Raw genomic sequence first — 23,245 nt, forward strand, 5'->3', positions numbered from 1 at the left:
ATTTATTTCTCAATATATACACTTTAACAAATAAATCAAAACAACATCCAACTGTTTGTATTGTAAATACAACAAAGCAGTGTTACTTCTTCTTTCTTTTTCATTTATAATAAATATAAAGATTAAGCTACAACAGGAAACGTTTTCCTCCTTCTTTGTCTGTCTGTGATTTTGACTCATTTTAAACCATTGATAGACCTTACGCCATGCATGGAAGATTCCATTTCATTTTAGTAAGGATCAATATTCTCATCCAGATTGGATCCGTATTGTGCTTTTCATGGTGTTTCTTCTTAATAAAAGACTTTAGCTTTGTGTTTAACCAAGAGATTCCTCAGATTCCTGGTTTTCCCAACGCTCACGTCATAAATATAACAGTGGGAGTAACTCTGTATGAGCCATGTATTCTGAACCCGCACCCACTGATGTCATTACGCTCAAACCCGTCATGGACAATCACCTTCTTCTGCTCTCTCTCACAGTCACAAAGATGCGTTTAGGGACCCAAACATGGCACCATACGTGAATGTGGTACCCATCCTTATCCTTTATAATTTACTGCACATAGCTTTGTACTAACGGAATCCACTGCACGTCTTCCACCCTCACCTAAAACACAGTTCAACACAGATTGTTCATACTCTAAAATCAGCCAATAACTGAAACCCACCAAACCCACCCTACCCAGAACCCTCTCACAGCCACCGTACTTCTTAGAACTCAGTGCTGTGATGTTTAGGACTTACTTCACTGGCACACGGTGCAATGGGTATAGCCTCATGATGCCGTGTGTGTGTGTGTGTGTGTGTGTGTGTGTGCACGGTGCAATGGGTATTGCCTCATGATGCGGTGGATCCTTCCCCATGGCCGTCCTGGCAGGGAAAATGAATGAATCAAGAAAAAAGGTTCTGTGCTCACCATGACCTCTGACCTCAGTGTGTGTGTGTGAGAGACCAGTGTTTTGTCTCCTCTTCTTTGGTTGCCCTTTGTTCCAGGCTGTGGTTCCCACAGCTTGGTGGGGGGGGGGGGGGGGGCAGCAGGCCACACACACATCCTAGGGGGGCATCACCTTCTCTAACTGAGTTCATTCTGTTTGCAGCTGAAATGTAGTCTAGGCCCAGATTGATGCTTTTGTAGCGTGGTCTGGTCCTTTGTTAGAAATGGTTGTGGCTTTTTGGTTCTTGACCTGGCACTGGTTCCTGAACTGAGCCCAGGTTCTTAAACACAATCCCTCGCTCTTCATCATGTTTCTTCTTCCTGATCCTGGTTCCTTGACTTGGCTATAGATATTACAAACAACCTGGTTCCTTGATTTGGTTCCCTGTTCTTGAACTGGCCCCTGGTTCTTAAAAATAGTTGAATTTCACAATTCTGGTTTTCATTCCTTTTTACTAATCACGACCTTCATTCTGGTTCCTGTTCCCGGTTCTCTGCCATGGACTTGGTTCATGAACTTAGCCCTGCCTCCTGTTTGCGTTGTTGACCGACCAACAGGTCTTTGTGTTCTTCAGACTGGTTCCTTCTGGTCTGGAGACTTTTAGAAGTTAAGTGAGAAGTAAAAAATCCTCAGTGTTGATTTTCATTTTAACGCAGCGTGAAACAACGGCGTTTCAAAGGAACCGCCTTTCTTTGATTCACACCGTCACCTCGGGAGAGAGACCTGTAAACACACACACACACACACACACACACACACACGTGCTGATCTAAAGGTTTCTTTAACCAAAATTACAACCTTTTTTTATTTTTTATAAATGTATCCCACATGTATATTCATGGAGCCTTGATATTTTAAATGATGTAACTTTAAAAACAATTGTAATGGTTCAGTCCTGCCTGCACTGGTGTCTATTCTTCTGGCTCATTGTATACTGAAAATTTTTATTTTCCACAATATTTACATGTGAACAATATATTATGTCAATATTTGAGTGAAGCTGCTTTGTTATTCCTTTAAATAATTTGTTTTAATATTTCCGTTTATTTCAGAGGACGGTGAAACTTTGTGTCTTCGTGACGCAAACGAACGCGTTGACATGATGGTGACGGCGTCAGTCAGCAGGTAAGTCATCTCACACCTCTGAGGTGTGAAGAACAGACGAGTGAGAATCTGTCAGACGGGCCGTCACAGGAACACACACACACACACACACACACACACACACACACACGCCGGACCAACGAGCGACCACGATGGACCGTCAAAAACTAACAACATCGATGGCATCGTAAGACACAAAACTAGCATAACACGGTTACAGGTTTGTCCAATACACTAAGCAAATACATCAACAAACAGAACCAAGACAGGAAATGAGCAGTCGTACTCTGTCCACCCGAGCGTGTCGTTATAGAATATATACAGTACACTGCTCTGAAAAACAAGCGTAGATATTAATGAAATGTTCCAGATGAAAATCTTCACACAGAGTGGAATGTGTTGAGAACAAAGAATGATGAAAATAACTGGATTCAGAATGAAACTCATCAGATTCAACTTCTGTAGAAATAACTGAAAACTAGTGTAAATGAGACTCATTATAGATTTTAACAAGATAAAAGCGATATTTCTAAATGTCAACAAGGTATAATTGTGCTTTGAACGTGTTTGGGGGAGGAGCCTCATAACTCCTGTGAGACTTCGCTACAGGAAGATGGACGCTCAGAACCTCCTTAGAACGTCCTGCATTAAAAGGTCTAATAATCACTAATCATTTTTAATTATAAAGCTATGACATGTCTGCGTCATGTGACGTGTATTTGTGTTATTAATGTTTCCATGGTGATTTTATGACACATTTAAACGTTTTTAGTGATATTTGAGTGTTTTTTTATTTATTATTTCCACCTTCAGTCGTGTTTCTGTATCCACTCACGACATCATCTAGACGTTCTCCTGATGAGAACACATGTTCTCCTGAGGGATCAGAGCATCAGTTAACTATGGTGAGATGTGATGTTCCAGATGTGGTGTTATGATTGAGACCAATGCATTCATCAGCCACATGAGGTCTAGCATGAGAACATGTCTACACCAGTACACACTATGGTCTACAATGGCTCTCATCCCAGTACCTCAGTCAACCTCTGCTTAGAAAATATGTTTAGGTTTGGTTTATTCAGACAATTTCATCTCCTTTCGACTGTATACTGCCCGTCTTCCTCAGAGGTGATTGCTTTGATGTATCCCTATTAAGTATGTGGACATAAGAATCAGTATCTAGATACAAACTTTACAATTTACTGGTGAAATAGAGATGCATCGTTTACTGTGTGCCTACATCTGTAAAATTCATGGTTGCATCCATCCATCAATTTATACATCTATCCATTTATACATCTATCCATCCATCCATCCATTTATACATCTATCCATTTATACATCCATCTATGTATCCATCTATCCATCCATCCATTTATTCATTCATCCATCAATTTATCCATCCATCCATTTATACATCTATCCATCCATCCATCCATTTATACATCTATCCATTTATACATCCATCTATCCATCCATCCATTTATTCATTCATCCATCAATTTATCCATCCATCCATTTATACATCTATCCATCCATCCATCCATTTATACATCTATCCATTTATACATCCATCTATGTATCCATCTATCCATCCATCCATTTATTCATTCATCCATCAATTTATCCATCCATCCATTTATACATCATCTATCCATCTATGTATCCATCCATCCATTCATTTATCTATCCATCATCCATCCATTTTCTGACCCACTTCTTCCTGTTTTTATGGTCACATGGTGATGAATTCATCTTGTATTTCATTCTATCCTGTGTTTTTATTAAATGCACCATCACAGCTTCATGTTTTAAACACAGACTGAAACACGTTTCATTTCTACCACGACTAATGGTGCTTTTCTATTGAATCAGCTCTACACTCCTCGCTTTCAGGACCTGATTCTGTTCTTCAGAGCGTTTTCTATTGAATCATAAGATCACCAACAATAATCAATGGAGGTCAAATGTTTCCTCTGTGTGTGAGTTAATGACTTTATGCTGTGATGATTCTCTGAACCAATCAGTGTCTACTTTGAGCTTACGTCACATGATCAGACCAGGGCTGATTTTTATGGAGGAACTAAAAAAAGCAGCACCAGGAACTTTTTACCAGTGGAAACGAGTCATAAACTATAAAAACATGAAGATCAGCAGCTATAGATGAGATTAATAATAACAGAAAAACTAAAATACATGAAATATGATAAATGCACATTGTTTTTAAAGAATGCCGTGCTGATAAACTGAGGGGCTCACTACTATCAATATGGCCGCCGCTGCTCCCCCTAATATATATAGATCTATAGATATAGATATATACTGTATACATATATATTGGCATCTGGAATCTCTCTCTAATTGTGATAAACATAACTGACGCTCTTTTCAAAAGTGTGTTTATTTAATTTATTTTATTCTTTAGTTCATTTTATAGACATTAAATATGACAAACATCAGTTTTCATCTTTTTTTGTACAAACAGTTGTAGACCTTAATGCTACTGTATTAGCCTAATAGCTGCTGAACAGTTCATATTAGTATCTGTGACAGACATGAATATAGACATTACTAATGAAAGTGTGACTTTAAGTCACTCATTGAGAGTGATGATGTCACTGTTTATGTGAGGAACCACTTCCTGTTCCTGGTGTTGAATCTGGTTCTAAATCAGATTCAGATTAAACTATCTCTAGTTTCAAATGTCGTCAGACTCCATCAAAGCTGAGAATTTATTCTTTAAAATATTGTTCTGTGTTTTAACGTTCTGCACGTGTGAAGGACACACACACACACACACACACACACAAACGTATATGAACACACATACACAAAAAATGTTGAGGGTGTGAAACATAAATCACACGTACATGTGCAGCTCATACATCGCACATGTAAGCACAGAGAGACATTCATCTTCATCATCATCTTCATCAATAGCTTATGATCAACTTTAACACACACGCACACTTACATACTTTACTGTAACACACACACTATAGCCCACACTAATTCACTCTCTCTCTCTCACACACACACACAGATTTCATGCTGTAATTTTTCAGCGACAAAAACACTCTACGAGTTTTAGAGTTGTTCAAGTTTGTGTGACGTTGAGTGTTTGTGACTCGAATGTTGTGACAAAATGAAACAAAATCCACACACACACACACACACACACACACACACACACACACACACACACACACTCTCCCTTTCACCCACAGCCTGGTGAATAATGGATGGTGCTGGAGGTTCAGGTGGTTTGAAATGTAAATGTTAGGGATGGAGAGCTGTGTGTGTAGGGGTGTGTGTGTGTGTGTGTGTGTGTGTGTGTGTAGGTGTGTGTGTGTGTGTGATATGGTAATGGCATTAGCAGTAGTGATGAGGAGGAAACTGTGCTTTTTAAACATAATCACCTTATTCCAGGAGGCGCTACTGTAGATTATCATTATGGGTGTGGCTTCCTGTGTGATTAAGGTATAGCAGTCAGTGATTGGTCAGCTTCGAACAATGAATGTTTGTTCTACAATAACTGAGTCTGTTTTTTGTTTTTTTTCTAATTAAGAGCAATTTGTAATATTTCATGATGATGTAACAGGTAATAGGTTTAAGCCTTTATCTGTACTGCAGATCTATGAATTAATTATTCATTTATACACTTAGAGCCTCAGCGAGAATACATGCTGCACTGCTATACACAAAGTGGGAGGGCTCTATAAGACAATATAGGCAAGAACAACACCCAAAATGAGGCAGATGTGTAAATATAAACATGTGCTCCAATACAGTTATTGTCTAATAGATTAATATTGTACAATCTCACAAATTTACGCATTAACAGTGTCAGCAGCTTCCTGTCTGTATTCCTTCCTTCCTGCTTTTTCTGCAGCTACAGAGCTGTTTTTGGTCCACTTTATGGATTTTAATTCTTTATATTTGACTGTTTGTGATATTTTTAGGACCCTATTGTAATGCACCTCGTTTTTATTATTATTTTTATTATAGCATTTTTGAGGGCCTAAACACGTTCAAAAACTCATGAAAATTAGTACGCGTCACTGTAGAGTGATGATGTCAGAATACTTCAGTGTACTGAAGAACTATTACTTCAGTACACTGAGGATTTCCCTGATCTGGGTCAGTACTGTTATTTCTTTTTACCACAAACAGGATTCTCACCAGGAACTTTTCACAGCATAGGGAAGCTTATGATAGTTATTAAGAGTCATGCATAGTCATAGCGCCACCTATTGGTAAAAGGAAATTATAGACATTATATTTGGACAGAACTTTGCAGAAAGTTTGTGATATAATCCTTTAAAATGATCAGCTATGTCTCACTTTAACATTTCTGCCACACCCCAACATGGAACACACCACGTCCCAACATACGTGTGGTTGCGAGGGCCCGTTCATCGCTGCTTGCAGCTTTAATTATGTTTGAGATTGGTCAGATGCAGCAAACTCCGCCCCTTTTATGTGAGCGCGCTCTGATCCAGGTTGGAAACACTTGTCCTATGTTAACGCACTACAGATATATAGGTCAAACCTGCTAACGGAGAGATATCCTGGATATTTTTAGCCAGCCTCTTATTGCGCTAACTTCCATGATTGTGATTGTTCTGACGCTGCAATCTCCACTTCCTGTCACAGGAGCGCGTGGTTACTTGAACGTGTTTATATCCTGCTTCGTAGTACAGCTGCTCTCTCACATAGAATGTTTGATAAGGTAAAGTCAGCTAACGAAGAGATGTCCCAGATATACTTATATCCAACTTTGTAGTACAGGCCCTTAAGGTTAAGTTTGGATCAATAAATCAAACACAATAAAAGTTCAACTGCAAGGATGAAGTAAGATGTTATTTATGTGTTTATATTTATATTCTATAAAATGGATGAACACTTATTCACCAAAATGATTTATAGGTTTATGAACAAAAATAAATGCTAGCATTTTATTTATGTTTCCTAACGCTCAAACTTAAAATTAACTATTTATACAAACAAAACATTTGTTTTTCACATCATCCCTCAGGTGCATCCTTTATTCTAATTTAAAGTTTCTATATTTACTGAACTGAACGAAACACACACACACACACACACACACGGGTCTCTGATATGTTTATTGTCGTCACAAGCACTCATACAGAAACTCTCGTCAACAACAAGATAAAAAAAAACTACAGAAAAACTTGGAAAAAAGTGCAAAAAACATTTAAAAAGTTGTTCAAAATGCAATTTAAAAAAAAGTTTTTCAAGACTTACAGTCACTGTTCATTATATACAGTATATAATGAAAAGGCCATTAAAGCAGTAAGTAAAACATTATGAAATATGAGAAATATATTCAAAACATTTTAAAACTGGATGTGTTCAGTTAAACAATGTGTTAGAGAAAAGAGGTTTAAAAGGATTTAAAATACAATCATAAATATTGTTTGTATATTTAAATATGTAATTAAAATGTTTCAAAACATTTACGGTACGTTTCAATAATAAAATACTTTTATCAAGACAGGTCTGGTATATTTAAGTGTTTTTAAATGTGTTGATGTTTATAAAATATCTTTAAAGTTGTTTTTGAAAATATCTCACTGTATACTTACACGTCTTCATCCCCCTCTTCTTTTTCCTCTCCTACGCACGCACACACATGCACATGCACACGCACATGCACACGCACACACACACACACACGCACACACACACACACACACACACACACGCGCACACACACACACACACACACACACACACACACAGAAAAAGTGATTTTAGTTCAGTTTTGTCGCTACATTTTCTTTTTTTTATAGAGTTTTTACCAGAAAGTGAACAGAACAACACCAAAAAGCCACAAAATGACCACAAAAATACACAATGGACGTCCAAAAAAAAAAAAACACAAATATAACAACAACAAAAGTACAAAAATGCTAAAAGACAACTGAACTGTACCATAATTGGCAACAAAAAATACACATAACACTCCAAAAAGACGCAAAAAAAGCAAAACTACAAAAAATAATTCCAAAAATAATATAAAAGGACAAGAAAAATACAGAAAGGGTTCTCCAAAAAAACTAAATTAAGTAATGAATTAATCAATGGAACTTTTAGTTTAGCAGTAGAAAAACAACCCTTTAAAACACCAAGAATAATACTGAAAATATCTACAATAACACACAAAACTATTAAAATCCCTGAAATAGACATCGTCGACAACAAAGTCTCAAAAGATGCAACGACGTACACAGATCTATAGACAAAAAATACATAGACACAAGAAAACAACAGCTTAACTACACAACGGCAACAAAAACACTTCAAAAAGCCATTAAAGGGTGAGAAAATACACATAAAAAGTCCATAAAAAAAGATAGATACATTAAAAAAAGCACTAATAAGACACAAACCAACAAGTATAACATTCAAAATAACTAAAATATGACACAAAACACAAAGTTTTAAACTCAACATCAGAAAAAGACAAAATATTCAGCTAAATTTTAAAAAGCCAACAGACAAAATGACAACAGAAATACACAAAAGACAACTACAAAAAATAAATAAACAAAAATACATGAAGGCTGAAATAACACATTAAAAGACAAGAAAAGAGAAACACTTTATAAGAGAAAAAAATAAAAACGATGTAAAAACACTAATAAAACACAAAAAAAAAAATCCAAACAAAACAACATCAAAACTACAAAAAAAAGAAAAAACAAAGGAGGAAACATCTGCTCTTCATCCCTCAGCTGGAAAGATGCTAAATAATGTTTTTTTATTTTTTATGTTAAAAATGCTTAACTTTGTTTCAAAGTGACAAAATGTGGAGGAAATATGTCTCAGATACTGTATCAACTGTATAATAGAAACACAGACAACAGCAAAGGTTTGGAAGGTTTCAAAATAAAACCACATTAACACAAAAACTATATAAACAATAAAAGCAAACAAAAACAATGACTGAAACACAATCAATAAACTGCACACCCCTTCAAATTAAGACAACAACATTCAAATACTTTTTGTTCAGGACCCTGAAAACACATCCGTGGCCCAGGTTGGGTCCCGACCCACATGTAGAGGATCTCAGATTGGAGAAAAGCGATGCATTTATTTCCAAACGTCTCATTTGTGGTGACGAGGTCGCGCACTGACGTCGGTGTGGTAATGTTACAGTTCCGTATGGCAGGGGGCGTGCACGTGGCAGTGCACGTGGCTGTGCACGTTTAGGAGCCGGAGTCTGACGCTGTCTCGCCTCAGGAGGGTTTGTAGATCTGAACTCTGTGTGAGATTTACCAAAATAAAAGCCCCACAGGTCACAGTGACTCAGCAAAGCTCCCAGTCTAAAGGTCAGAGGTTTGAATCCCATAGTCAGCGATGAAGTCGGGCAAGAGCAGATCCGGCTGTGCCATCCCCTGTGACCAGAGCCTCAGGGGGGATTTTCAAAATAAAAGGCATCAGAGTTCATCAAAGTCACGTGCACAGAAGACAGAAATAAAAGTTGTTAAAAATGAAAGTTTTGGGGTATTTTATTTTGTTAAATTGCTACTTTGGTTTGTGTGTAAGGCGTGCAGACGCCAAACGACGCCCACACATTTGACACGCAGCTGTTCAACTCACGAAAACGTGACTTTTTGAAGTCTGCTCCACATCTGTCAGGGTTTATTCTGACAGTCTGTGCACCAGCTGTTTCATATTCCCACATTATTTAACATCTTTCCAGGTGACGGATCGCACAACATGAAGAATCAACAATATTTGCCAACAGAGCGGTTAGCTTAGCACGTACAGTAGCAGTGCTGGCTCAGCAGGGTCATAGGGTAAAGGGGCGGGGTTATATCATCATGTCACTTATTGGTTCTACTGTTTTTTTTAAAGACTGATAAATTATGAAGAAATGTCCGATAAATTAGCAGATCAATAACTATCGGGCATCCCTAATTGAGATATACAATATGTTACGCTTCGTTAAAACACACACACACACACATTGTAATTCATATTTATATTACCTACATTAAAAGTTGATGTTTTCAATAATGTCACACATTTGTGAGTGTGTAACTTTTATTACCATGACTACCAGTTTTAAGCCACGTAAAAAAGAAAAAAAAAAATCAACATTTAATTTAGCTGTTTATTTAATTTAATTTATTTTTGTGAATTGTTTTTATTTTTTTTTTCGTTTTCTGCTGATTTTATTCTCATCTCTCTATTTTGAGAGGCGTTCACTTCCAGAAGCGGTGAAAGTTACCCTTTACTTTAATGAAATGAAGTGTTTAATAATTATATTAGTTATTTTCTCTAAATCTTAATAATTATTTGAACATTTACAGGGTAATTTTGATGTCAGAAGTGAACGTTTGGAGCTTGTTTTCGTGCGTTTAACAGCGTTTTTTGCCCAAATGTAAGTGCGCCCCCCAGCGGCAGGTGACTGACTTTAATCTGTCATTAAATAAATGTCTTTAAACGCAGCATAACGCTGACTCTCGGGCACGTGAACGCATCACTTCACACGTACATAGGGTTATGGTGTCAAAAGTAAATATGGAGTGTTTAAGCTTGACTTGTTATACGTATTAACAGAAGAATAACTTTCAGAATAAAATGATGGCATGTATTCCAAAAACTCACCAAAAGTTTTTAGTTCCATTTTTTTTCTCCAATAAACAAACGGAGTTTGTTTTGTTTGATTTATAAATCATCTTTAACCTGTAAATAATGTCAATTAACGAGTAAATAAAGATGAATTAATGAATTATCAGGCTTCATGGAAGAATTAAAGAAAATAAGAACGAATAGAGCGTGTAATAATAATAATAATAATAATAATAATAATAATAATAAAGTAATAACTCCATAATAATATTAATTGTAAGTCCAAACGTTGCGTTTTTCAGCTGAAATGACAGAAATCCGCTCCTTCATCATTTGTGCGCTGATCGGGTTGGTTTAGTGTGTCGCGTGTCCGCCCACTGAGACCCCAGCACAGCTGAATGCGTCCTTTATTCCAGCCCTGCTCCTCCTCCTCCTCCTCCTCCTCTGGGCCTCCACGGAGACCGCGTTCTCTCTGCAAAAATGCATCTCCTCCTCCTCTTCCTCCCTGAGCCCGGCGCTCTCTGCACTCTGTGCCGGCAAACTTTTACGCACACTGCTCCCCATCCATCCATCCATCCATCCATCCATCCATCCATCCATCCATCCATCCATCCATCCTCTCCCTGTGCATCACCCGCGGGACAAACTGCATTTTTTTCCCTTTTAAACCGCGCAGATCCAGCAGCACGTGCACGGACTGTGACACACCGGTGTTTATAATCCATGGAACAGAGACTTTTTAAAATGCGCCCAGTGCAGAAATGTGCACTAAAAATGGACTTACCTGGAGCCGTGCACGCTGCACGTGCGTCCTCCTCCTGCTCAGCCTCGACTGAGCCGCTGCCTCGCGCCGCCGCTGCTATTATTCCCGCTAAAATATATGAAAATTTATGCAAATGAAAATCAGCGCTAACTGTCGGCCTCCGCGCGCCCCGCGGTGAGAGCAGAGGCGCACCTCCACGCGCACGCACGCAGGTACACCTCTCCATGGGACGCGCTGTGTGTGGGTCTGACAGCTACCCCCCCCCCCACACACACACACACACACACTTCACCCCCTACCTGTGCACCCATCCTGGTGTGTCCCTGTTTAACCTTTTACTGTCAACTTACTGTGCGCGTGCACGGAGGTCAACAGTGGGAATCAAACCCTGAACCTCATGTGAGAGTCCTGATTGTGTGTTTCTGAGGTGGCAGTGATTTTGTATTGTTTTTGTGTGTTATTGCCCCCCCCCCCCCCCCCCCCCCCCCCCCCCAATTAGGATCCAGCCAATCTGATCTGCCTGATGCTGATCTGCCAATCACAGCTTCTGCAGCCAATCAGCGGGGACGCACGGATATAAACGGTGCGTCTCCCGGCGGGGGGCGGGGCTGAGATGGCTGGTAGAGGACGAGGAGGAGGGGTGGGGGGCGGAGCGGGTCGTACTTAGCGGCAGTTTGTGGTTTGCCAGGTTTATACACATCAAACCAGAACAAAGAGAGGCTGCGCGCCGCACCGAGACCCGCACAGACCCGCAGGACCACGCACTGCTTAATAAGACACGCTCCTTTCATGCTCTGCGGGTGCACGAAGGACGGGAGCGGGACTCACGGGGTGCGCGGACGGCGTGCACGTTGAAGTTCGTCAGTGTGTTTTCGTTTGAATGTTGGAGAGGAAAAGTTTCCTGATGCGTTCACAGACTCACGGAGACGCGCTGCGCGGAGCGTGACAGATCTTTATCTGTGCGCGTGTTCCCACGGAGAGCGGTTTGTGTGACTTTTTCAACTTTGAATAATTCATGAGAGACACTTGTCCACAGTGACCGTCCACGGGGAGGGGGAGACACGCGCACGTTCACCGGGATGGCCGCCGCCGCTTCAAACTACCTGCCCAACAGCCTCCTGTCCGGGTCCATCATGCACTCGGACTCCGGAGGGGGGGGCATGCAGCTGGGGAGCACCGCGGTCACCACCGGCTCCGGAGGTTACCGGGGCGATCCCTCCCTTAAGATGGTGCAGAGTGACTTTATGCAGGGGGGGCACATGCTGAGCCATACCCCCCAGTGGGTCACCGCGCTGCCGCACGCAGCAGCCGCAGCCGCGGCAGCAGCGGAGGCCGGGTCTCCGTGGGCGTCCAGCCCGGTGGGGATGACGGGAAGCCCACAGCAGGAGGTCAAGAACTCCGGGAGGGACACTGCGCTGCACCACCGGCCCCCCCTCCACCAGAGCCACGGGGGGACATGGGGATCCATCCCCGGGGCCCCGCAGCAGCAGCAGCTGCTCTACTCACAGCCCGGGGGCTTCAGCATGCTGAGCCCTGGCGGACAGAGCCTGGTGCACCCCGGGCTGGTGCGGGGGGGCACCCCGGACCTGGAGCAGCACCACCATCACCATCACCTCCATCAACACCACCAGCAGCACCACGGGGCCGTCAGCAGCCACGACCCGGCCTCGGACGACGACACCCCCACCTCGGACGACCTGGAGCAGTTCGCCAAACAGTTCAAGCAGCGGCGGATCAAACTGGGCTTTACGCAGGCGGACGTGGGGCTCGCCCTGGGAACGCTGTACGGAAACGTGTTCTCTCAGACCACCATCTGCAGGTTCGAGGCCCTGCAGCTCAGCTTCAAGAACATGTGCAAACTGAAGCCTCTGCTGAACAAGTGGCTGGAGGAGGCGGACTCCACCACGGGGAGCCCCACCAGCATCGACAAGATCGCGGCACAGGGTCGGAAACGCAAGAAGCGCACGTCCATCGAGGTGAGCGTGAAGGGCGCGTTGGAGAGCCACTTCCTCAAGTGTCCCAAACCGTCCGCGCAGGAGATCACGTCCCTGGCCGACAGCCTGCAGCTGGAGAAGGAGGTGGTCCGGGTCTGGTTCTGCAACCGGCGGCAGAAGGAGAAGAGGATGACCCCGCCCGGGGGCGCGCACACACCCGAGGACGGCTTCTCTCAGGCTGCCAACGTGAGTGGAAACAAACACGCGCACCGGTGTGTGTGTGAGCACGTGCACGCGTCTAACACAGATCTATGTTGTGTTTGTGTTCTAGGGACATTTTTTAGTAGAGACCCTGAAGGATGAAGAGCAGCGGAATGGGGGGTCCTTCCACCAGGTCATCCTCGCTCACTGACCACCACGGACAGCGGACACTCACACGCACACGCACGGAGGATCAGGGATTTTAACGTCTCCCCGCGGATCTCAGAGATCTCATCATCCTCATCATCACTGTTTATTATTATTTAAAGGACTTTACCCCCCCCCCCCCCCCCCCCCCCCTCACACACACACACACACACATCTTTCTTTTTCTACCCGGAGAGGTATGGACATGCACGCGTGCGTGTAACTGAGGCGTGTGCACGCGCAGCGGACTTTCCCTCACGGTAATTTATTTCTTTGTGTCGCGGAGGCTCCGTCCTGCTGATGTTTGATGTGATCATTTGATTGTAATTTAATTTCATTTAGTGGGTCCGAGACACAATAAATTTGTTAGAGTGAAACGCGCTGTGTGTGTGTGTGTGTGTGTGTGTGTGTGTGTGTGTGATAATTGTTTTGGTTTTTTCAAAGGTAAAGTGTGTGTTCCTTGTGTCACTCTGAGGTTTGCGGACCCCGCGGGGGTCACAGCACAGCGCGGTCACGGCCCTGTGAGGGGAATTGAACCATAAACTTCTGAATCTGTGCCTTATAAGGTTAAACTGTGACTCGTTGATGTCTGTTTAGACTCTAAAAACAAACTATTATTTACTATTGTTGATAACTGGCAAAGTCACGTGACAGGAGTTGGGCCTCACTTGCACCGTGCGCGCAACCGCGACCCCAGGTTATAAAGGGAGGCGTGCACGTGAAATAATTTAAATAAACTTTTGTTTTAAAAAAACAAACAAACTAGAAAACAGGTTCAATAAAGGCTCAGTTTGTTCTTTTATTATAAATTTATAAATATCACATTTCTAGTGTTGAACTTAAAATAATAAGTTTATTAATTCAATTTAACTTTATTTATAAAGTCATCTCATGGACTTCATCACAAAATATAGACACACACACACACACACACACACACACACACACACACACTCAAATGACGTAAATACGTTATAGAATAAAACGATAAAACCTACGAAATGTTTTAAATTACATTTAAACACGCGGTTTTTGTAGATGTGTGTGTGTGTGTTTTGTATTAGATTTATCACAAACACACACACATGAATATGGATGACAGCGCACGTTTCTCTGCGGTAGTTTCATTTCTTTTAGGCACATATTTTAATAAGGAAACTGCGTGCGTGCGTTAGTAATTACAAAGAAAACACTTTCATTCGTTTGATTTTCGATTTAAAAAACAAAGTTCAATCAACTCTTAAATTACAAGTATTATTATTATTATTGTTGTTATTATTTTGTTTAATTGTTGGTTTGAGGCCTCAAACATATTATAATTCAACAATGTTAAATTTCAGTGTTAAAGTAAGCAATATGTTTATATCTCAAAAAACATATGCTGTAAATATAGATATAAATAAATAATAATTGCATTTATCTTCTGTTCTGACGGTAAAAATCATGCTAAATATTTCACATTTTAAAGCTGCACCGAATTATCAAACGTGTTTAAAGTTGGGTTTAATTTATTCAATTTTCTGACTCATTCGGATTATGTGTCCTTGATAATATATATATATATATGTATATATAATTTGATTGAAAGTATTCGGATGTAACGCACGCGCACACTAAGGACGAAACATTAAACACCTGCAGATGTTTGTGTGTGTGCTACGATTTGAAATAACCAACTAAAATGTTGTTTATATTTGTTAAACATTGATCAAAGTGTTTTTGAAATCAAGAAATGACCAAATATTTGAATAAAATCATCCAAACTGTTTAAACTAATGTTTAACGGCTGAAGACGCTCCGTGCGGCATGCGCGCGCCCCCCAGCGGCCGCTAGAGGCTCTGCAGAGACTCTGTTAAATATCCAAATATTTAATGCCGAATATCATATATGAAAAATAAAAACAATGTAATACAACGTTAAAAAGCTTTTTATGCTCATGAATAACTGAGCGACGTGCACACAAATTACGCTGAAGAAGCCCTGCCTCAGCCTTTGAGCAAACAACTCAAACTGTGACAAACATGAAGTCAAATGTTCATGTGAAAACATATAAAATTTAATAAGACATTTCTATTCATCTGTGATCAGACAAAACTTCTCTAATGTGACTAAATTACTCTAAATAAAATACATATTTTTAGTTTTGACACTATTATTGGTGTCAAATTGACCTAAACATGTGACATATTTTTGTTAATATTCATGACAGGCACAAATGGAATGTTTTTAAAAGTGCAAATCTATAATAATGTTAATTTTGTGGAGAAAAATAGATACAAATTATTAGAGTGAACAAATAAACAGAATCTACTCAAGTAAATCAAATATTATTATTAAATTTGATTATTCTCACGATACGATGTATAATACAATACTCTGAAAAGATTAATATATATATATATATATAACACTGACATTGTATCATAGTGTATGAATCCCATACCACATTGTGTACCTATTCTTTACCATTTGTATTTATATTTATTCATCATTATTATTGATACTTTATTCTGCCATTATTGCTATTATGGCTGTTTTTCTATCCAATCTAATAATAAATAATTTTAAAACACAAACTTTTCAAAGCTAATTTGTAACAACAAAGAGAAGTTAATAATGTATTTTAAAATGCAGATTATGCTTTAGATGTAGACAAAGGTCATTATGTCTGTTCCTGTCCTTTTTTTACAGACATATAAAGAATAGATCTGTTCCTGTCAAAGTAAAATGACTAAAAAAACAAACTAGAAGTAAATCCTCAATAATCCACATTAACATGGATCTGTTTAACTGGAAAAATACAAATAAAAATGTGTATCGTTCACGTCTTTTAAGGATGGAACTCCATACCAGGGTTAGCTTAGCATGTAGCTACGCTGACTCAGCAGGTATACAGGGTAAAGGGGCGTGGCTAGGTTCAGTTCATCTTATCAAATGGTTTAAAAATGTATAATAATTCCATAATTGGCCGATGGGTTATTGTACATCCCTAATTAACATAAATATCTAAAATGCAAATCACACGTCATCGTATCATGTCTATTACAAAGAAAGAGTAGATTATTAGTTTTATTATATTTTATACAGTTGGTAATTAATGTTTTTGTTTACATTAGTCCGGTGTTTTTCAACCTTGGGGTCGTGACCCTATTTGGGGTCGCCTAAAATGTCAAGTAATTGATACATTTGTCAAATTTTGTTAATTCGTCAATATAAATTAATGAGATCATTTTTCAAATTGATATATATGTAGTATATTAGAGGTGGGACTCGATTAAAAAATAATTGATTTAGAATTACATTTTAAAATTTCTAATCTTTTCAAATTAAAACACCACGCCTCAAACAACTGTATTCTATATTTTCACTTTCTCAAATATGAATCTCGTTCAAATAAAATACAGCATAAACATATCTGAGCTGACGCATATTGTCGCTGTGTGCACTAATTCTAACGACTCATAACACACTTTTAACATTAAAACATTTTCGGGGGGCGCCAGAAATGTGTGATATCAGAATGGGGTCACGACCCAAAAAAGGTCAGGATGGAGCAAACACTGCATTATTCCATCAGTGTTGGGAAGTACTGGTATGTCCTAGATTTAGAAGGAAACAGTTATTGTAAAAACTTTGAATAAATATACAGTAATAATAGGCTTCCTATATAATGACTTTATGGGATCATATCCTTTTCCTAAAGCCTGAGGATGAAGAGGGAGGAGACGACGATGATTCTTCATCTCCTGAAGGCGTGCTCGGACTTTTCGGGATAACGTGATGACTCTGAGAGCAGCTGTTGGAGGTATTCTGTTGTAAGTTCTCCAACATCTGGTCCACACCCTTCATCAAGTCCCAAACTGGGCAACCTTCAAAATAAGAGGTTTTTCTTTTACTAAATGTAAAACAGCCACAAATCAGTCTCTGTAAGTACATTAATGATGCTATTCATATAATAACATCATCATGATATAACATATATGTAACTGGTGTCATTTCTCATTGGATATTTCTCATTTTGTTGACATTATTACAAAATTTGTTGCTTTTGTAATCATAATTGGATTGTAATTGAGTTCAGATAATTGTAATTGCCATGAAACTTTTTTAAAAACTCAGTTACAATTTAATGCTAAACTAATGAACCATGTTACAGTTCTATATGTTACAGTTCTACACATATGTAGTTATTAATTATTAAAATATGTTTCATATCAAGCTTTCACACATTTTAAAATTTACATAAATCTATAGATATACTGACACAATAAAGGCTCAGACGCCCACACCATAAATATTAAAACCTATATTTTCATTGATTATGAATCCTAACAAGGTAATCAATAGATATGAAATAAATTAGATGATAGATATTAGTTTTTAGTGTATTTTACAGCTGATTTAGGACCTGTTAGCATTAGAGATGCTAACACATAAAAAGTTCGGTAATTGTGATTAATTGACTTTCTGAGGATACAAAAATAATTGTAATTGGAAAAAATGCTTGTCGCTGTAATCGTAATTGTAACTGAAAAATGTCATCGACCCCAACGCTGGCTCTGAGCATTAAAAAAAATAACACGAGTCAGCGTTTGTCTATTTCCAGGGAAACGTGTGAAAAAAAAAAATGTGGTTTTTATTTTGAAGGGAATTGCAACCTTTTTGAACATGTGACCTGCTTCAGGTCCTGATCTTTGTGTTTCTTCAGCTGAGAGAGCAAATCTGAGGTGGTAAAGGTCACTCTGACGAGAAGACCTGATCTCCGTTCGGGCCCTGGGAGCCTGGAGGTGCTGTTTGAACAGGAAGTGACTCCGTGTGAAGGTCGTGTTTTCCTCGGGGAGCTGCAGGTCCGGATAGACTCTCGGGTTTCTGCTTTCCTTCCTCTCACCTGAGACACAGAAACACGATCCACGCTGGGACCTTAAAGTGGTTCCAGGTGAAGAAGGTCCCAGAGTCTTCAGCCTGTTCTCCTGTTACACCGGGGCTGTCCCACACACTGCCTGCTGCTAATCACAAGAAGCACACAGGACTCATTATGTGTCATTATTTCATAACAGTAGCTACATATTGATTTAGGATGATTTTGAGATCAAATATAATCTTAGGTGATCTGTAAAGATTTAAAATAAGGTGAAAAATAAAATATTAAATGTCCTCATCCAATCAATAAAAAGTAATGTAGTTAAATAACACGTCAACACCCAAATTACACCAGATTAAATTAGATCATGAACAAAAAGTGTGATCATCAATATTTAGTCAATTCCATCAACCCTTTTATTGTGAAAAGTGAATTTAAAAACTACAATAAATCTGAAATGTCAGCCATCAAAACAACATATTTAAAATGTTCTGTTCCCCAAAAACATAAAGAAGTCCACTTCAACGTTCTAAATGAGATTTAACCATCAAATGATTTTATTAATAAAAGATTTAAACTTGTGGACAATTGTTACGTTTGCAAAAGAAATTTAGAAACGACAAAACCTTTAATTTATTAGTGTGAAATAGTTAAATCTATATGATTTGTTGTTTTCTAATAATATAAACAGATTTCTGGTATTTTTTTTTAAATGTTCAATTTGGTATCTTATAGATGAATAATTAAATTATAATAAAATATTATATACACAAATGCAGATATGCTAAATGCTCCCCATCATGGTCTGCTTTAAAATCAGAGATTTTAGTGTTTTAAATATTTTTAAGTGCGTTTTACTGTATTTAGTGGTGTATTTATTTTTATTTTGCTATATCTATTAGTTTACATCTTAAAATACATTTCTATATGAAAGAAAATATTAAAAATGTTCACGAAATTAAAAACAACAACATAAAACACTCAAACAAACATTAGTTCGATAAATACATGCATTTGTGATTTTTAAATTATTGCCAACAAATGTGAACATAAACAGGAGAAAGATCAGAATGGGAACAACTATAGATATAAAAGAAAGAGAGAAAGGAAATGGAGATGAATGCATTGATTGATTATAAATATTGGGAAAACATACGAGAAGGACACAGAGTAATTAATTAATTGGAAATTAAAGATGAGATACTTTAAAACACAGTGGCACAAAAATGAGAGATGTTTATTTTATTGTGCTTTTAACAATTTTCTTACAGTTTCAACTATTATTTTTTTGTTGATATATATATATATTTTCTTCTAAATATGTGTACATTCAAACATTCTTTTTATTATTGCTTTATGTTTGTTTCAGAGACCAAAGTAAGAATACTCATAGGCAGCAAAACATGTTAGACTTACTTTACATGTTTGTGCATTTAAAAAAAAAAAAAGACCTTTTTATTTGTTTATTTTGTTAATTTTGTCTTTTATTTTTATTTTATTATTTTTTACGTCATGTATTGACTGTCTGTCTCATTCCAGCTCAATAGGTGGCGGTAATGATCCTTGAACTGAGTAATAAACTACCATAAAATAAAAGCTGAAGAAGAATAGTGACGTCATTACGTTTGCAACTACGTCACTCCGTCATCCAACATGGCGGTAGTCCGTGTCCGTGCTGTGGGATCGTTTCTTATAAAATGGGGTTTTTGCGGCACAGACAAGAACTCCGTCCTGGTGCCGGTTAACCGCATGGTAACCACCTAATATTTTTATCGTACCATAATCATTTAAACTGAATTCAACCCCTAGAAACTGAACTATAGATGCTCAGATTTTGACGTCCTTCATGCGTCCTGTGCGTCAGTCGGAGCTCTGTTAACATAAAGTGAAATGAAGAGTTTGTGGGTTGTTTGGGTGTTACTTTGTGCTCATGGAGCTTTTGTCTTCTGTTCGGCGGAGCTTTAACTCTGATATAGGCGACTGTGGCTCAGGTGGTAGAGGGTCGTCTTCTGATCGAGAGGTTGGGGGTTCGATCCCAGTACCTGACTATGTGTCGAAGTGTCCTTGGGCAAGACACTGAACCCTAAGTTGCTCCCAGTGGTCGACTAGTGCCTTGCATGGCAGTCCTGTCCCACTGGTGTGTGAATGTGTAAAGAGCTTTGAGACTGTTTCAGTGGTGATAAAGCTCTATATAAATCATGTCCATTTACCAAGTCCATATACCTGCACAGGTGACCCTGCGGAGCTCCCCCTCTGCCCCCGGACCCGAGAAGATTACCGATGAGTTCATCCGGAAACAGAAGGAGGAGTTTGAGGCCGGCCGCAGACAGCTGGCCAACATGATGGGAGAAGATCCAGAGAGCTTCAGTCAGCAGGATGTGGACGTAAGTGTGTGTATGTGTGAGGGGACTCTAGTACAGACATGGGCAACTGGTGGCCCGGTTGCCCCATGTGGCCCTTGGTCTAATTTCATGCGGCCCCCAAAGTAAACACACAAAATGTCAGAAAAATGCATAAATCAGAAGCAGAAATACATTAAGAAATATAAAGAATAACAATATTGCAGGAAAATACAGTAAGACAAAAAAAAAAACACATCAAGAGACTTCAAAAAGGAACAGTAATACACAAAATTACTCCAAATAATATACAAAATTACAGAAAATGGCAAGAAAAGTTCCCAAAAAGACAAGAAAAACTTTAAAAAAAAAAAGAGTCTGCAAACCCACAGTACTGGCAAATAATCAACACGACAACAGAAATACACAAAACTTGCTCAAAAAAAAAAATGCTAAATGACAACACAAATACACTATATGACTCCAAACAACACAAGTTTTACAGAAATAATACACAAAAAAAATGCACAAAATTCCTCATAATGAGCAAGACAACAAACAAACAAACAAACAGAATGACGGAACAACAAACAAAATGACTAAAAACTCTTTGTTCTTTCCTGTGTTAATGCTCAGATTGGTCAATATTCTAATGCTGACATGATTGTTGATCATGTGACCTTTTGATCAAACGCTGTGATAAAAGTTGCCTACCTCTACTCTAGTAAATACACATAAATACTGTAAACAAACCTTAACACCAGCACAAATAAACCATTAACTGTGTAATTCAATATAAAACATTGTAGAAATACTGTAATTAAATATCTAGTACTGTAAACAAACATGAAGCACTGTAAGAAAAAAAACCTTAGATACTGATTATTAATTAAAAACAAATTATTATTTTTTTATTTTGTGTATTATAACTTACAAATAGAGTAATGACTCCCAGACAAAAAAATGAATAAAATACAATTTGATATGTATACTATATATTTATATTTAAGTAACTACTCATAAAACCATTTCAATTAAAGTGGAAAAAATCTATTGTAATTGTAACATGTAGTTATTTTGATTATTATTGGATAAAGGTAATTAGTTGTTAGATTAGATCTGTCCATAAACAGTAGTTAAATTACACAAACCTAACAGTATATTTAATAAGAAGAAAAGGTCATTTTAGAACCATATTCTGATTTTTTTAAAGCACTTTATGTTGAATTTAGTCTGACTTTAATGTATTGAATGTTCAGTGCAGTGTGTTATTGAGTGTGTAATGTAAAGGTGTGTGTGTTCCTCAGAGGAGCGTCTCGTATCTGTTTCCATCAGGACTGTTTGAGAAGAAAGCTCGGCCAATCATGAAGGTACGTCACTTATTTATTACAATATTATTTACTATTCACAGTGAACACAAGCTTTGAATCTTTCAAAATAAAGGTCTTATGAAATGGATCACTAAAATTAATGTTATATAACATCAGGTGTAAAAGTTTGATTATAAATGTTCTTATGTGTGCAGTGAACAGGAAAACAAGGTTTGTTTATTTATTTATTTATTTACAGCCTCCAGAAGAAATATTTCCCAAGCAGAGAAGTACAAACATGCACACACACACACACACACACACACACACACACATATATATAAATATAAAAACACGGACATGTATAAACACCCATATATAAACATGCACATAAACACATATATACATACACATGAACCTGCACATGTATGAAAACACATGCACATATATAAACACACACATACTGTATATATAAACAAACACCTGTTAACATGCACACACATAAACACAGACACGTACTGTATATAAATACACACACATTTATAAACACACCTATTAACATGCACATATATAAACACACACTTATTAACATGCACACATATAAACACACACACACGTACTGTATATAAATACACACATATATAAATATACACATTTATAAACACACACCTACTAACATGCACATATATAAATACAGACACATATATAAACACAAACACACATGTACTGTATATAAATACATATACATATGTGAACACACACACATGTGTAAGCACACACATATATAAACACACACAGCTGTGAAATGATGTGATGTTCTCTTCCAGCTGTCCAATGGGATGCTGACGGTCGACCCTTTCACTTCCTGTTCTACACCGGAAAACAGTCGTACTATTCCCTCATGCACGTGGGTAGTGTGTGTGTGTGTGTGTGCACGTAATTACTGAATGTGTGTATGTCAGTCTGTGTACTTACT

The 23,245-nt window shown here is 38.4% G+C and overlaps 2 protein-coding genes and 1 long non-coding RNA gene across 7 annotated transcripts in view; 2 read left to right on the plus strand and 1 right to left on the minus strand.

Moving 5' to 3' along the window:
- LOC114477792 (POU domain, class 3, transcription factor 3-B-like) overlaps positions 1–19,273 on the plus strand; it is an 88,931-nt gene extending 69,658 nt beyond the window's left edge. Inside the window, exons 1-4 of one of the 4 annotated variants that reach the window (XR_003675775.1) lie at positions 12,109–13,597; positions 13,683–14,019; positions 17,463–17,574; positions 18,444–19,273. Coding sequence is in view for 1 of the 4 variants with exons in the window: in XM_028470409.1 (XP_028326210.1) it covers positions 12,497–13,597; positions 13,683–13,763 (1,182 nt within the window). In the remaining 3 variants the exon portion in view is untranslated. Of the gene's footprint in view, positions 1–1,989; positions 2,063–12,108; positions 13,598–13,682; positions 14,140–17,462; positions 17,575–18,443 lie in introns of those variants that run through there. The other 3 variants (XR_003675774.1, XR_003675776.1, XM_028470409.1) reach the window with 3 other exon arrangements.
- Positions 842–11,630, minus strand: LOC114477807 (uncharacterized). Its single transcript, XR_003675777.1, has 3 exons — positions 11,439–11,630; positions 7,654–7,684; positions 842–1,660 (listed from the first exon to the last, which is right to left on the minus strand). It is a non-coding gene; the product is annotated as an uncharacterized LOC114477807 (long non-coding RNA).
- Positions 19,274–20,229: 956 nt separating the features above from the next.
- Positions 20,230–23,245, plus strand: part of mrps9 (mitochondrial ribosomal protein S9) — a 465,929-nt gene continuing 462,913 nt past the window's right edge. For both annotated transcript variants that reach the window (XM_028463176.1, XM_028463167.1), the window contains exons 1-5: positions 20,230–20,372; positions 20,852–21,004; positions 22,267–22,329; positions 22,529–22,559; positions 23,097–23,176. In XM_028463176.1, coding sequence (XP_028318977.1) covers positions 20,274–20,372; positions 20,852–21,004; positions 22,267–22,329; positions 22,529–22,559; positions 23,097–23,176 — 426 coding nt within the window. In that variant the 5' untranslated portion in view covers positions 20,230–20,273. The remainder of the gene's footprint in view (positions 20,373–20,851; positions 21,005–22,266; positions 22,330–22,528; positions 22,560–23,096; positions 23,177–23,245) is intronic.

Source organism: Gouania willdenowi, chromosome 2 (genome assembly GCF_900634775.1).
Source record: "Gouania willdenowi chromosome 2, fGouWil2.1, whole genome shotgun sequence".
NCBI lineage: Eukaryota > Metazoa > Chordata > Actinopteri > Blenniiformes > Gobiesocidae > Gouania > Gouania willdenowi.